Raw genomic sequence first — 12763 nt, forward strand, 5'->3', positions numbered from 1 at the left:
ACAGTGGTTCAGACTGTTGATATGACCAGACGCTGTTCTCCCATGTTTTACTAACGCTAGATGAACAAGTTTCTCTACATAGTTAAATTACTTTACTACATTAAAAGTAGTAAAGTGCCATGAGTGTTTATATTGTTGCTGTTGTGTGGAACCACTGCTCTGAACCTCTAACTGGGGATGGATGGGAGTCGTGTTGTGTGGAACCCTTGGTGTGGTGAGACGAGGTACGGTATAGTACAGCATTTGTGCTGTGTAGTGTCTCTGGTGGGAGTGTGCAAAGCATACCTGTGCAAGTCCAGTGTTTGCACAATGGCCAAAGATGGTAGTGTACAAAATGAGGAGAAAGCAGCACATAATTTCAGAGGCCAAAGTACTGGAGCCCCTGCACGAGAAGGGCGGGGCTGGTCGCACGTCTTCGGCCTGGTCAGAATTATCACGTTTGAAATAGCAAAGTGCTCCAGGATGAACTCAACATGCATTTCAGTTGCACTGCCCTCATTTTATTTCATGAATCGATTTTGTTTGTCGTTCCATTATGTGTAGCCAATATCAGGACTCACTTGCAGTTAAAGCTGATAACCTCAATGGGACAATTTCCTGAATAAGAATTAATGTTTCATTGCATATTAACTTGGTTTTACTTGTTTTTATTGGTGCAATTAGTGGCTTGTTTAAGGCTACTGCACTAGGGTCCCTCACACCATTCTATATGGTAACTGTCAGGTTGTCTGCACATCTCATATCTCCCACTTTAATCACCATCTCAAAGTCTGCTTATGAACTTTACTTGATGATGTCCAAAAGTCATCTGGTTGAGAAGGTCCTCACTGCAGGCTTCTTCCACCAGTTAACCACATTCGCTGTGACTGCACAGTCCTTCAACAGTGAAACCCGAGGCACTCGTAAGCAGAAAGGACCAGGTACCAGGCACTCCAGTGAGTGCAATTTAAATGCTGTGTTACACCTGTGGGGGTCATTGTAAGGCCACCTTGCATGAAAGACTCCCTGTGATGGGTACAGTGCATTCAGGAGCATGTGATCAACAGGTGATCTTACCTCTTCGTAAAACTTTAGCTGAGGAACAGCCTCATCAATCTCATTCATGCAGAAATCTTTGAACAACAGGAAACCTGAAACAAACAAAGAAAAGAATGAACATAAACGATGTTTTAAGACCATGTAGCCCCAATATTTGCAACAGAGCCAACAGAACGTCACCATGTGAGAGTTACAATGCAGGAGAAACAAATTTACTGGGAAAACGTAGCACTCTGATTACAGCGTTGCCGTTGAAGCCTTTCAGGCGCTGGGCTCCATCCAGGATGCTGACGGGAACGAAACCAACAGGACTGAGGCTAATTCATGCAATAAAAGGGGTGTTAAGGAGGATGTTGGGGTCTTGAGAACCTGGCTGGAGAAGCCTTGAATTGCTACTGTAAGGAATTAACCTTAAGTGCATGCATAGTGTAAGGTTTTTGCCCTTTTCTTTTTTAAAAACAAGCTGCCTTCCCAGACTGCCTCTCTGACCTTTGCACAGTTCCTGCATACGGGGAGCGCTGCAATGGTGAATGCAATAACCAGCCGTAGCCGGAAGAGCCAGAGAATGTTTCCCCTCCCTTTAAGTGGGTTGGAACAACCACTGCCCCACTTCAGCCCCCTGGAGATTAGTCCGAACACCACAAAGCCAGTTTCTCACACATAAGGGACACATTGTAAATAAATAATTATTTACAACAGAGGTCTTCCTTAGAGCCATATCTAGGTCCATGAGGATACCCAGTGCCACACCAAGTGCATGTGAGGTTTACCATCGCAGTGTTGAGGGGCTCGTACAAGACAAACATCCATCGCCACAGCAACTGGAAATGGTACGATACATATGGGGGGGGGGGGGGGGGGGGGGGAGGAAATAAAGTGTACGCAAAACAGCTAGGCAGTGCTCTAACAGCTAAAATGAGAAACAAAGCTCCCATTACAGCAATAAATGAAAAACATAACATTTCCAATTAAACAGGAACCATCAGAAATGCTCAAGCGGGCTGTCATCCTCCCCCAAGTCCCTGCTTCCCAATCTCAACTGCAATAAATGTTCAAATCCAGGGTGCTTTATTAACGATTGCAATTACTTTCTCTGGCGCTCCATGCAATACAAACAGGTTGCTGGGAGCCTCTTGTAGCACCCCCACCCCCTTGCCCCTACCCTACTGTGTGCTAATGCCAGAGGATCAAATGGACATCCTCCCTCCCACCCCCTCACCTCAGTGTCGAGCATTACCTGCCATATTAGTCCAAGCTGATTACCGGCGTTAAAATAGGCAGCTAATTCACAAGGCTAATTGGATTGCGGCACAATAATCCCAAGTGCGGAAAAGAGGAGCCCACACTCCGCCTACCCCCACGGGCACGTTTGCCTCTCCTTGCAGTGACCTCTCTTGCCCATCCCTACAGTCCTATTAGCTGCCTCATCCCCACGCTCTCCTGGCACGGCGACCTCCGCTTCTGCTGTGTACACAAGTCAGCAGTAACGCCAGCTTGGCCACAAGGGCCTGCCACTCATACACAGACAGTAAGGACATGTTTTTATTAAAAAAATTTTAAAAAAGTAAATACATACAAATATGTAACATGCATGAAATGGACATGGGGAAGAAAAAAAAATGTATTTTTTTTTTCTCCTTCACCGCCTTTATCTTTCCTGCAGTCCTCCCTTCCTTCCTCCTTTATCTCGGTGCACCTCTCATAGACATAGTTCCTCTTCACTTCAACTGTCCTTGTGTTTCTTTTAATCTCTCCCTGCAACCTTTCGTTGTACTTGACTATTCTAGGGGCTTCTGATACCATACCCAGCTTTCATGGATCACTAATGTAAGGACGACTGTATAATAAACAATAATACCGCGCCAAATATCACACCCCGTCCCAACAGCCACTAGTCCCCAACCACTAAGTGGGACGGACAAACGAAGGGGTTGAAGTCACTGAGTCGATGCATGGTGAGCGAAGCCATGGCCAGTTAGTGGACACAGTGGAAATACAGCTAACTGGAAAGCTCTGGCACAGATGCCGGCAGGGACAGACCATCTGCTGCTGGTGACCCAGGATGACGATGGTGCATTTGAAGGGGTGGGGTATATGTGTGTGTGTGTGTGTGTGTGTGTGTGGGTGGGTGGGGGGGAAATACTGTCAGACTCCAATCCCTCCTTTTGGCACCTACCAGCATACTGAGTGTAACACACAGTGAGCAGTGTGTGGAGAACCTGTCTAGTGACAGGGCCACGCAGACCACTTACTCACAGGGTGGGGGGGTGTGTGGTGTCTTTGCAGGAAAACACCCTTCATCCAAGGATGACCTTCTCCAGGGCTGAAAATCAAAAGTGCTTAAAAAGCTGTTTTTGTGTATTCACTCTGTTTGGAGTCCCCAGTGACTTCTTGTATTTCTCTATATTTATTATATTTGTCCAAGAAGCAGTTTCACCACAAACAGAAAAATCTTTTCATTGCACCTGGCCACCTGTAGACGTTGAAAGTTATTGGTGGAGCTTTTGACTTCACACTTGATCCATGGACAAAGCTGGACATTTCTGCTGAATCAATGTGGATTAAGCACATTGCATAAGAGCACTTCCTGGAACATGAACTCAAAGCCTTCCGGTCACAAGGCCTGCTCTTTAATTACCGCGTTACCGGATTCTCTAAAACACGGTTAACGCCTCTCGTAGTAATTCAGGGTAACGCAGAAGTTGGAGCCAAGAAGCCCTCCTGGTCAAGTCTTTACCTGCCCAATTACACCATCACCACATTCAGATACGAATATTATTAAGCGCCTTTAGGGGAAGTTTGTATGGGGGGGAGGTGCCTTCATTATTCAGGCTGCTTTCAAATGGCTCTTCTTCCAACAGTCAGTGACTGAGCTCTTCACCTTGTCTTTATCAATTCATAAGAAAATAACAAAAAACAAAACCAAGGGAACAGTCTATAATAAGAGTTGCAGGTTCACTGGTAACTCCAGCAATACCAGTCAGCGAGTGAGTGCTCCGCTCATTGCCGTTTCCCCCATATTCTTATTTGTGGCAGAAATTTCCCAGAAGGCTGGGAGGCAGATCAATTTTTCAGATGCTTGGACTACTGCTGCAAATAAAAATGTGTTAACTGAACAGGGTTTTCACACACAGCAAACGTTTACACTCAAGCACTAGGACGCAGAACATTAACTTTCAGTTTTGAGCAGGTGCATCTTTTTAGAACTAGTTTACTTCGAGAAAGGATCCAAATCTGAACTCTGTCCACTGGTAGCAAACAGGAGTGGGGGGGAAGAAAAGGCAAAAGCTTCTATCTTTGCTATGGACTTTGTGTACACAGCACTGCAGCATGTGTTAGGCAAATTAATGACCGTCATTAATCCCGCGGTATGTGCGAGTATGGAGGTTTCATATGTTTTTGTTAACTCTGCTGCCTTATCGGTGTATATCTATGTGTGTGTGTCTGTGGCTAAACATTTCAGTGCATGTAGTTCTCTGCACTTTTCTCCCCCTAACCCTCCTACATGCTATATGTACGGAAATGCACAGGCCCAACACATGCGCGCACGCGCGCACACACTCACTCATTCTCTTGTCAGACCGACAAACAGAGTTGTAGATGAAAACAGGAATGTGGAACAAGACCAGTGAGCAGTCAGCATGTTGTTGCGATGCAGATACCTGTCAAAGCTTGAGCAAAACACAAACTTTGAGACCTTTTCCAGACACACTATCAATGCACTGGACACACACGCAGAGACACACGTAAAAATATGTGGTGTCGGTTTTTTCAGGTCTAACTGTCACTGCCTTGGCCTCCTCCGGCGCCAACTTCCTCCTGGGTGGTGGTTTTACAATGATGGCGCACGTGCTGACATGCAGGCAAAGAAGAGCAGTACAACGGCACAGAAAGCAGAGGAGGAAAAAACATTGATCATTTAAAAATATATGTTACGTGCTGCGAAAGCGGAACCAAGCGGGAACTCAGGGAGCGTCAGTAGAGCGCTGACATTATTTTACACCGTCTCCTGGATCTCCGACAGATTCCAGCAATACTATTTAGAGCCAAGGAAACACTGATCTCACACAAACTACACACAGGTCTATTTGGAGTCTTCTTTGGTCAGAGGTGCCAATGTGCTCAACCTGTAGCTTTTACTTCACTTTGTTTTCTTTTTGCAAATGGAAAATGTGTTTGCACAGCTCCCCTGCAGGATTCCACACTAAAGTTTTAAACACAATAAGTTCAAAAATGATACGATATAACATTATCCACTTTTATGCTGCAAACAAGACTGACATTCAGTTGACATTTAGCCATTTACTTGAATGACTGTGCTGCTTAATGTCAAAGGTTATTTGTACTGAAATCTCACAAATTGTCATTAAAATGGACATAATTACTTTAATAGTTAACATCAGTAATCATAACATCAGTGGACAGTTTCCCTACATCACTTACTAGTAGTACTGTGCGGCTGTCCACTCTCCACACACACGTGCTCAGCTTTCACTGTCATTACATATTCTACACTTAATGCACACAAACAAAGCATACATATGGGGCTCAATATTTTTGCACAAAATCAATCAGTGAAAAGAAGAAGAGTGAAGCCAAACAAGGCAACACAGTGTTTCGCTATGTCTGGGCTCTGCCACACACTGCGGGGTTGAACCCAGCTCAGACTTTGCAGCGTTTGCATGTTCTCGCCATGTTTTACCTCTCCCAGTCCAAAGACTTCTCTTTCTACGTGTGTGTGCGTCTGTGTTACATCGCTCTGCTCTAGAGATCAGCGCACGACTGTAGGAGCTTTACTGTACTCTGACACTATCAGAGCCAAGGTAGCACAGTGAATGAAACCGGTGCCTCATAGCTCATGGGCTGCTCACTGGGTGTGGGCTTCAGCTCACTTCTCCCATCCATATCAGGGTGTGCAGAATTCGCACACTTCTCACTTCTCTGCAGCCCTCCCAGACACGCTGCACACAAGCTGGCAAACTGGTGCCTTCCCTTCCTTCATTGCCGTGGAAACCATGCGAGCAGTTGCTACGAGTCAGCCTCGACGGCACTTCTATCACCATCTAATATTGTAAGTTACCTTGGGCAAAGGTTACCAGAGAAATATCACTCAGCAGTCATTGTAAGCTGCTTTGGAGAAAAGTGTCAATGAAAGGAATAACTAAATGTGTGGAGGCACATGGAACACAAATTCGGCCAAACAAGTGTCTCATAAGACAAAGTAGGGGGATTAAGTGAAGCGCGTATAGGTGTGTTCTTTCGCCGAATGAGACGTTACAGGAATGGCGGCGTGACACTTGGCTCTGGGCGGAAACGCGGGGAGGTAAAATGCTGAGTAAAGCAGCTTAAGGGCAAGGAGGATGAGGAGCAGCAGCAGCCTTCCCTAAGTACTTCCCAGTGTGTCGCCCTCGTGCGCAGAATGAGTCCCTCAATCCAATTACCCATCAGTCCCATTCTTACTCCTCCTCAGAAACAAAATCCTCCGCCCTAATTCTGCTTATTGGATTTCGCCTCGACCTGCTACGAGAGGATCACAAGAAAGGGAGAGCAGTACTTCTGCCCAGCAGCTGAACCAAGTTTTCCCCTACTGACCATGTTTTTGTGTGCTTGGGATCCTCCCGTTACGAACATTTGTGTTATAAATCCTGAAGGCGACAAACATTTACCCGCATGTCGCCATCCACCTTTTAGCTGGTAGTAAAACGCAGCCACACTGAGTGGAGATGTGGGACCGGATCAACTCATATTGCTTACACCGTTTACACTTTATTTGTGGTGTTTGACACTCTTGTGACCAGTAAGACGACCACAAATGTTGCACATATTTAAGGGATAACTTGCTCAGAGATACTTGCTGAATAGCTGCAACTTTTTCCAGTCATTTTAAATTAGTTTTAATGCAGCTCAAAGTTAATGAAAATGTTAATCTTAAAATTAACATTTCAGTTAATGTTATTTTTATAGAATGTATGTAATGTATTTTAAAATAAAGAATGTTAATTTATTCATTTAGCTGATGCTTTTCTCCAAAGTGACTTACGACATTAAGGTACTTACAACTATTTACCCATTTATACAGCTGGCTAATTTTACTGAAGCAATCTTACGGTAAGTACTGTGCTCAAAGGTACTACAGCTAGAGGTGAGGCTGGAACCTGCAACCGTTGGTTCCAAAGGCAGTAGCTCTAACTACTATGCTACCAGCTGCCCCCGATGCATATTTTAAAATAAGACTTGATTATATCAGTTTTACAGAACCTGTCTAGTGAATATTAGATGCACCATAAATAATTCTGCTTTTATTGATTATATTGATAATTATGCAAAATGCACGTGGCCGGTGCAGCTCGCTGCATGCTGTTTCAAGTTAATAAATGATAAGAGAAGTGCCCTTTGTGCCATCGTATTCCCGTCCTCATGATGCAGAAACTCTACTTAGCAGGAGTGGTGGAGGCAAACGGAAGTAGAACATTCCTACACAAGGCGTTCAATTCATTGTGGTTGTATGTGAGGTTTTCTCAGAGCCAAAGACTTGAACTCAAAGGACACTGTACTGCTAAGCTTTTACCGCTCATCATTAGTAGTAACTAGTTTCCCGTTTGTAACCCAAGGAGTGCGCGCCTGTGTGCGTGCATGCACATGCGCTCCCGTCTGGGGAAAAGGCAGCAGGTGCTGTATTGGTCAGAGCTTCCACGTGAAGGACCGAAGTTTCAATTCCACCTTCTCCAATACCCTTCCTCATAGTCCTTATTCCAAAATGCTCCAGTAAAGAAAATTACACAGCAGTACAAACAGGTAAATCATTGTCAGTTGTCACACAAGTCACTTCGAAGAAAACCATCAGCTAAATAAAATAAAACAAGTTTTAGATGTTTGCGTAATAAATGCTATATAGTACATTTATTCATTTATTATTATTATTATTATATATAGTACACTTATATTACTATATAGTACACTTTGCAAATGGAGTAAATGGCACAAAACTGATGCTTGAGTTTTTAAAGTCATTTGGAAAGAAAACTACTAAAAGTCAGAGTCACGTGGCCAAGAGCGAGGAAGACGAGCTCATGACGGGATACACCTTAAATAGGCACAAGCTACTGAGGGGGTGGATTCACTCACAAAAACGGAACGAGAATCAAACCAGACGGGGGGAATACAGACACTTTGCTCCTGTCTGTCGCAGCTGCATCTTCTTGCACAGTCAGGAACGCAACAGAGCCAGTGGTGGAAAGACAAACATGACGGACAGAGAGATGCGACGTGAGCGAACACACACACGCACACACGCACACACGCACACACACACACACACACACACACACACACACACACAGAGCCCCGTGCTCTGCCTGTCTGGGAAACAAACTGCACAGTGGAGGACCAAGTTTATAAACAGCACTGGGCCTTGTGCCAAGGGCTGGACACACGAGTGTGAGTGGAGGGACAGAGCAGGAGGGGGGGGGGGAGGGACAGAAATAGAGAGTATGAGAAAAAAGAGGATCGACTTGATGGGAAACGCTGACATGGTAGAGGGACCCTGAGTTGCACGACGAAGCTGTTCAAGGGGGCAGCACTGTAACCTTTGACGATGTAAAACAATGTAACGGTGATGAGTAGCAGGAAAACCCGAGCGTTCTGACATGTGCATGACATGCAACGCGCACATACATGTTCTTTGGTTTGACACGTTAGCAGCTGGCCCTCCCGCTCCGGCCTGCTCTCCCGGAGCCCAGTCCGCTACGGAAAGTTCCTGACTGATGAACCCGTTCGGTGACTCAGTGAAATGATGTCCAGCACTGCTGGCCATCACGTTTCCCCTTTAATATCATTTACATAACTTGCTTTGCCTTTACATGGCGATGGAGGCACAGTTAGGGTGGGGGGGTTGCAGGGCTCAAAGTAATGAAACAGACGGCATAATTAACGGAACCCATCGCATAGCAATCACGGCCAAGTGGCAGAACAGAGAGCTGCAGGTGATCACAATGAGAGGAGACGCACAACAGAAGACAACGTCAAATTGAGAGAACAAAGAAAGGTGAAGGGAGAACTTGGGAGGAGTGAATGTAAAGCTTTGAGACACGTAGACAACACTTCCCTCCCTTTCTGCCCCGCCCACCTATGTACATTACACAACTCAGTCTTCTTCCTAAGTGCCATCACGTGAAAAAGGTGGGGGCAAGCGATAGAAACCATGGCAACAGTAATGAGCAACCCCAACGGTACCAAAGTGTGCATGCAAACCTAGCCTCGTGAGCTTAAACCTCCCCTCCCCGTTTGCCTTTTTCCTTTACGTTTCATCACGTTTCTTTCTTATTCCCATTTTAATTAATTCCATTTTCCCAGCCAATGAGCAAACATGGGATTTCTGTGGGGTTCCCATGGAAACTACAGTTGCTAGGTAACAAACTCCCTATCATCCATTCCAAAACTCTAACAGATGGAGAGAGATGTTAAGGAAAGGGAGGGGGTGGCGGTAAAGTGCTAGTGAGGGGGTAACGACTGCAGGGGGAAACAGAGGCTGAGAGGGCGGGTTCAGCACCGCCATTGCTGTGCCCCTCTGGCTGTAGTTTAAATCCCAAACAAAGGAGGGAAGAGGAGAAGAAATTCTCACAATGAAGGGCTGAGAGAATAAAGAGAGATGCAGTTAATTACTGTGTAAGAACAGCGCAGAGCTAGTAGTGGGTGGGGGGGTCTGGTCCTTCAAAGACACTGTCTGTTCTGGGCTCGAGGCCCTGACAACTCCATGGGGACGAGTGAAAGAAAAGCACGGATGCAATGAAGCGGTGAGGCAAAAGAAACACGCAGCCAACTAGCAGAAGGGTGTGTGAACGCTGCCACACAACACACTGCAACGCACCAGAGTGGGGAAGGAGACATTTGCCCCGAATACCAAAGGCCAGCTGGCTATGCTCTACATGCTTTGCGTTCGGGATGCAACCCCACCAGCTCTCCTTCACTTTTACTGTGCTTTTCAGTGTGCCTCACACACTAAGCACACTTATTTTTCAATGCCACAACAATTTCGGATGAGATTTTCCCATGACCACTCAAGATGCTCGGGGGTGTGGTGGCACAGTGGGTTGGTCCTGGTCCTGCTCTTTGGTGGGTTTGGGGTTCGAGTCCCGGTTGGGGTGCCTTGCGATGGACTGGCGTCCCGTCCTGGGTGTGTCCCATTCCCCTCCGGCCTTACGCCCTGTGTGCCGGGTTAGGCTCCGGTTCCCCGTGTCCCGTATGGGGCGAGTGGTTCGGACGGAAGGACTCAAGATGCTCAGGCTTCTGCTTGAACTCGTAGATGAAGTGGAAAATGACAACTGTCTTCTCTTGTAACCACCAGCAGCTTGGGGGTTTAGTCTTCCGGTATGAAGACTGATGTGCTATCAGTTAAGTGACCTTGTTCTCCATATGACCCCAAACCAATGAGCTCCCATCTGTATTAAACTCCGTACCCGGGAAGAGTTCCCTAGAGTCGCTGTCCATCCACCATATCCTGATCAACTTTCAGTGCCAAAACACACTGGCCATTAATTCCACCTCACCAAACATCCCTTGTGGAAAGAGAGGCTCCGTTCTAAACAGTAACACATCAATGCCTGCAGTCCACCAGGACACATAAGAAAGCAGGGAGGTGTGCACCTTCACTACTGCGCTATGAACTCGTGAGCTCCTAAAACACACTAAGAGACTATGGATCGCAATGGGAGAGCCCACAGACCTATCGGACAGAAGGTGATTAGAAGACCCCGGGGGATGGGGGGGGCTCTCAATGGTCTTTTGTGAAGAATTTAGCCATCACTTCAGCAGGAACAAAGTCACATTAATTTGTTTTTATTAAGGGCTCAAGTCACAAGATCAGCTGAAATGTCTTTACATTTATGGTTAAATTTATACAGCTGGGTAATTTTACTGGAGCAATTTAGGGCAAGTACCTTCCTCAAGAGTACTACAGCTGGAGGTAGGGATCGAACCTGCGACCTTTGGATCCAAAGGTAGTAGCTCTAACCACTATGCTACCTGCTGTGCAGGAGGTTCTTTATAGAGACATTCTCAATTATCTCAATTTACCAACATGACTCTTCTACTGGAACGAAATACAGGATCACCTGTCCCACCACCTGCAGCTGCTTCAAGACAGACTTGCAACCTCTAGTACTTCAACTACAACCGAAAATGCTACATCAAAATTAAGATTACAGAATAACGTTGAGAAAGATGTAACATACAACACACAAAATATGAAAATTATGGTGATGTACTCCGATGACATGCACCATGAAAAACCAGATAAAACAGTTAAATCCCATAAACTGTCTCTTATCTTCTCAAATTGTGGGAATCTGGGGGGGGGGGGGTATTTTTCGATTTGCTGTTATTGCAAAGGTATTAATGTCTCACTTGAATGGCATTTCACGGCTCCAGGCTCACAAACCTGTTCTGAACAACTCTTACGTGTTGAGCTGCTTTCCAAACGGCCATATCGGAAGGTGCTCCTACATTTTGAGACAACACCTGCTAATTTCAAGCAACACTTGGAATTGTTTGTTGAATTGCTTTATGAAAAACGACATTATTTTGCCCGAGTTTCAACACAGCTATTATGAGAAGTACTCGACAGCCCATAAAACCCTGCATTCTCACGTTAGCCATCCAGCCCAAAGGATTTGGTCACGGACTGTAACCAACATGTAAATCTCATATCCGTCAGGGAATTTCCTTAAAAGCTGTTGCATGCCAGTAAATATGGGACACTCTTCGTGCAAATCCATCATTACGGTAACCGCACCGGCGTCATTTCTTTAGGTTTAGACTTCCTTAACACCACCACTGTGGACACCTCTCCCTCTGCGGACTCCCAGTCTTCAATTAAACATTTCCAAAAAAACACCTTTTAGTTCCGCGTTGCAGCTCCTGGACATCACTGCCGCTCATCCACTCCTACATATCAAGAGTATGCAAGTGGTGTCAGAATTTGCCTTCCTCTTCCTCATATCCTGGTGCAGTGACATGGAGTGTTGCTGCTTTACATGTTCCCTTGTCTTTCCCTTTCTCTCCAAGTTTCAGAACCTACCCCAAATAGACCAACAAATTCTATACCATTTAATCTGCTCTACGGCAATACTTGATGCACTGGGGGAGGAGGGGCTAATGCCGTATTTCTCTGTTTTAGGTGGGTCTTCAGTACAAGATAAAGGTCACAGTACAGAGGACAGAGAAACAGACAGAGAGCCAGCACTAAGGTCGAACTCCCACTGGAGCGGAACAGCTACTTGACTAACTGTGAGAGGAACAAGATGTGAAATTGTGCCATTTACACGATGTATGCAAAACATGGGAATTTGTCTTTCAAATGGAGCCGAGTGGACAGTCACTCAGCACTGTGGACATTCTCCTCCTTGCAGGGCAACAATGTTACCACTGATTTTAAGGTGGTGGGGGGGTAAACAACCCAAATTGTGCTCCTCTTCCAGACCTACAAGCCCTAAACTAAGACATGCCACACAGTGCCGCATGTAGGTCTGAGGCTCCCCACCAACCCCACACTCACTCTCCATCAACACCAGCAGGGAATGTCTACACTGAGCAGTATTCGGAGACAACCAGCTTCTGCGGACATGAATGTTTGTGTCCACTCTTTTCCGCTTTGAATATTTCAACTGCTTGTGCAAACAGGGTTCATAATTTTACATGACATGTGATTGCCGTATTCTGAATAATAAGG

General features: G+C 45.7%; 1 protein-coding gene across 2 annotated transcripts in view; it reads right to left on the reverse strand.

The window, feature by feature from the left end:
* Window positions 1–12763, reverse strand: part of grk3 (G protein-coupled receptor kinase 3) — a 53836-nt gene that overhangs the window by 25931 nt on the left and 15142 nt on the right. For both annotated transcript variants that reach the window (XR_003797754.1, XM_018745056.2), the window contains exon 3: window positions 1057–1130. Coding sequence is in view for 1 of the 2 variants with exons in the window: in XM_018745056.2 (XP_018600572.1) it covers window positions 1057–1130 (74 nt within the window). In the remaining variant the exon portion in view is untranslated. The remainder of the gene's footprint in view (window positions 1–1056; window positions 1131–12763) is intronic.

This window comes from Scleropages formosus, chromosome 6 (assembly GCF_900964775.1).
Source record: "Scleropages formosus chromosome 6, fSclFor1.1, whole genome shotgun sequence".
Lineage (NCBI taxonomy): Eukaryota > Metazoa > Chordata > Actinopteri > Osteoglossiformes > Osteoglossidae > Scleropages > Scleropages formosus.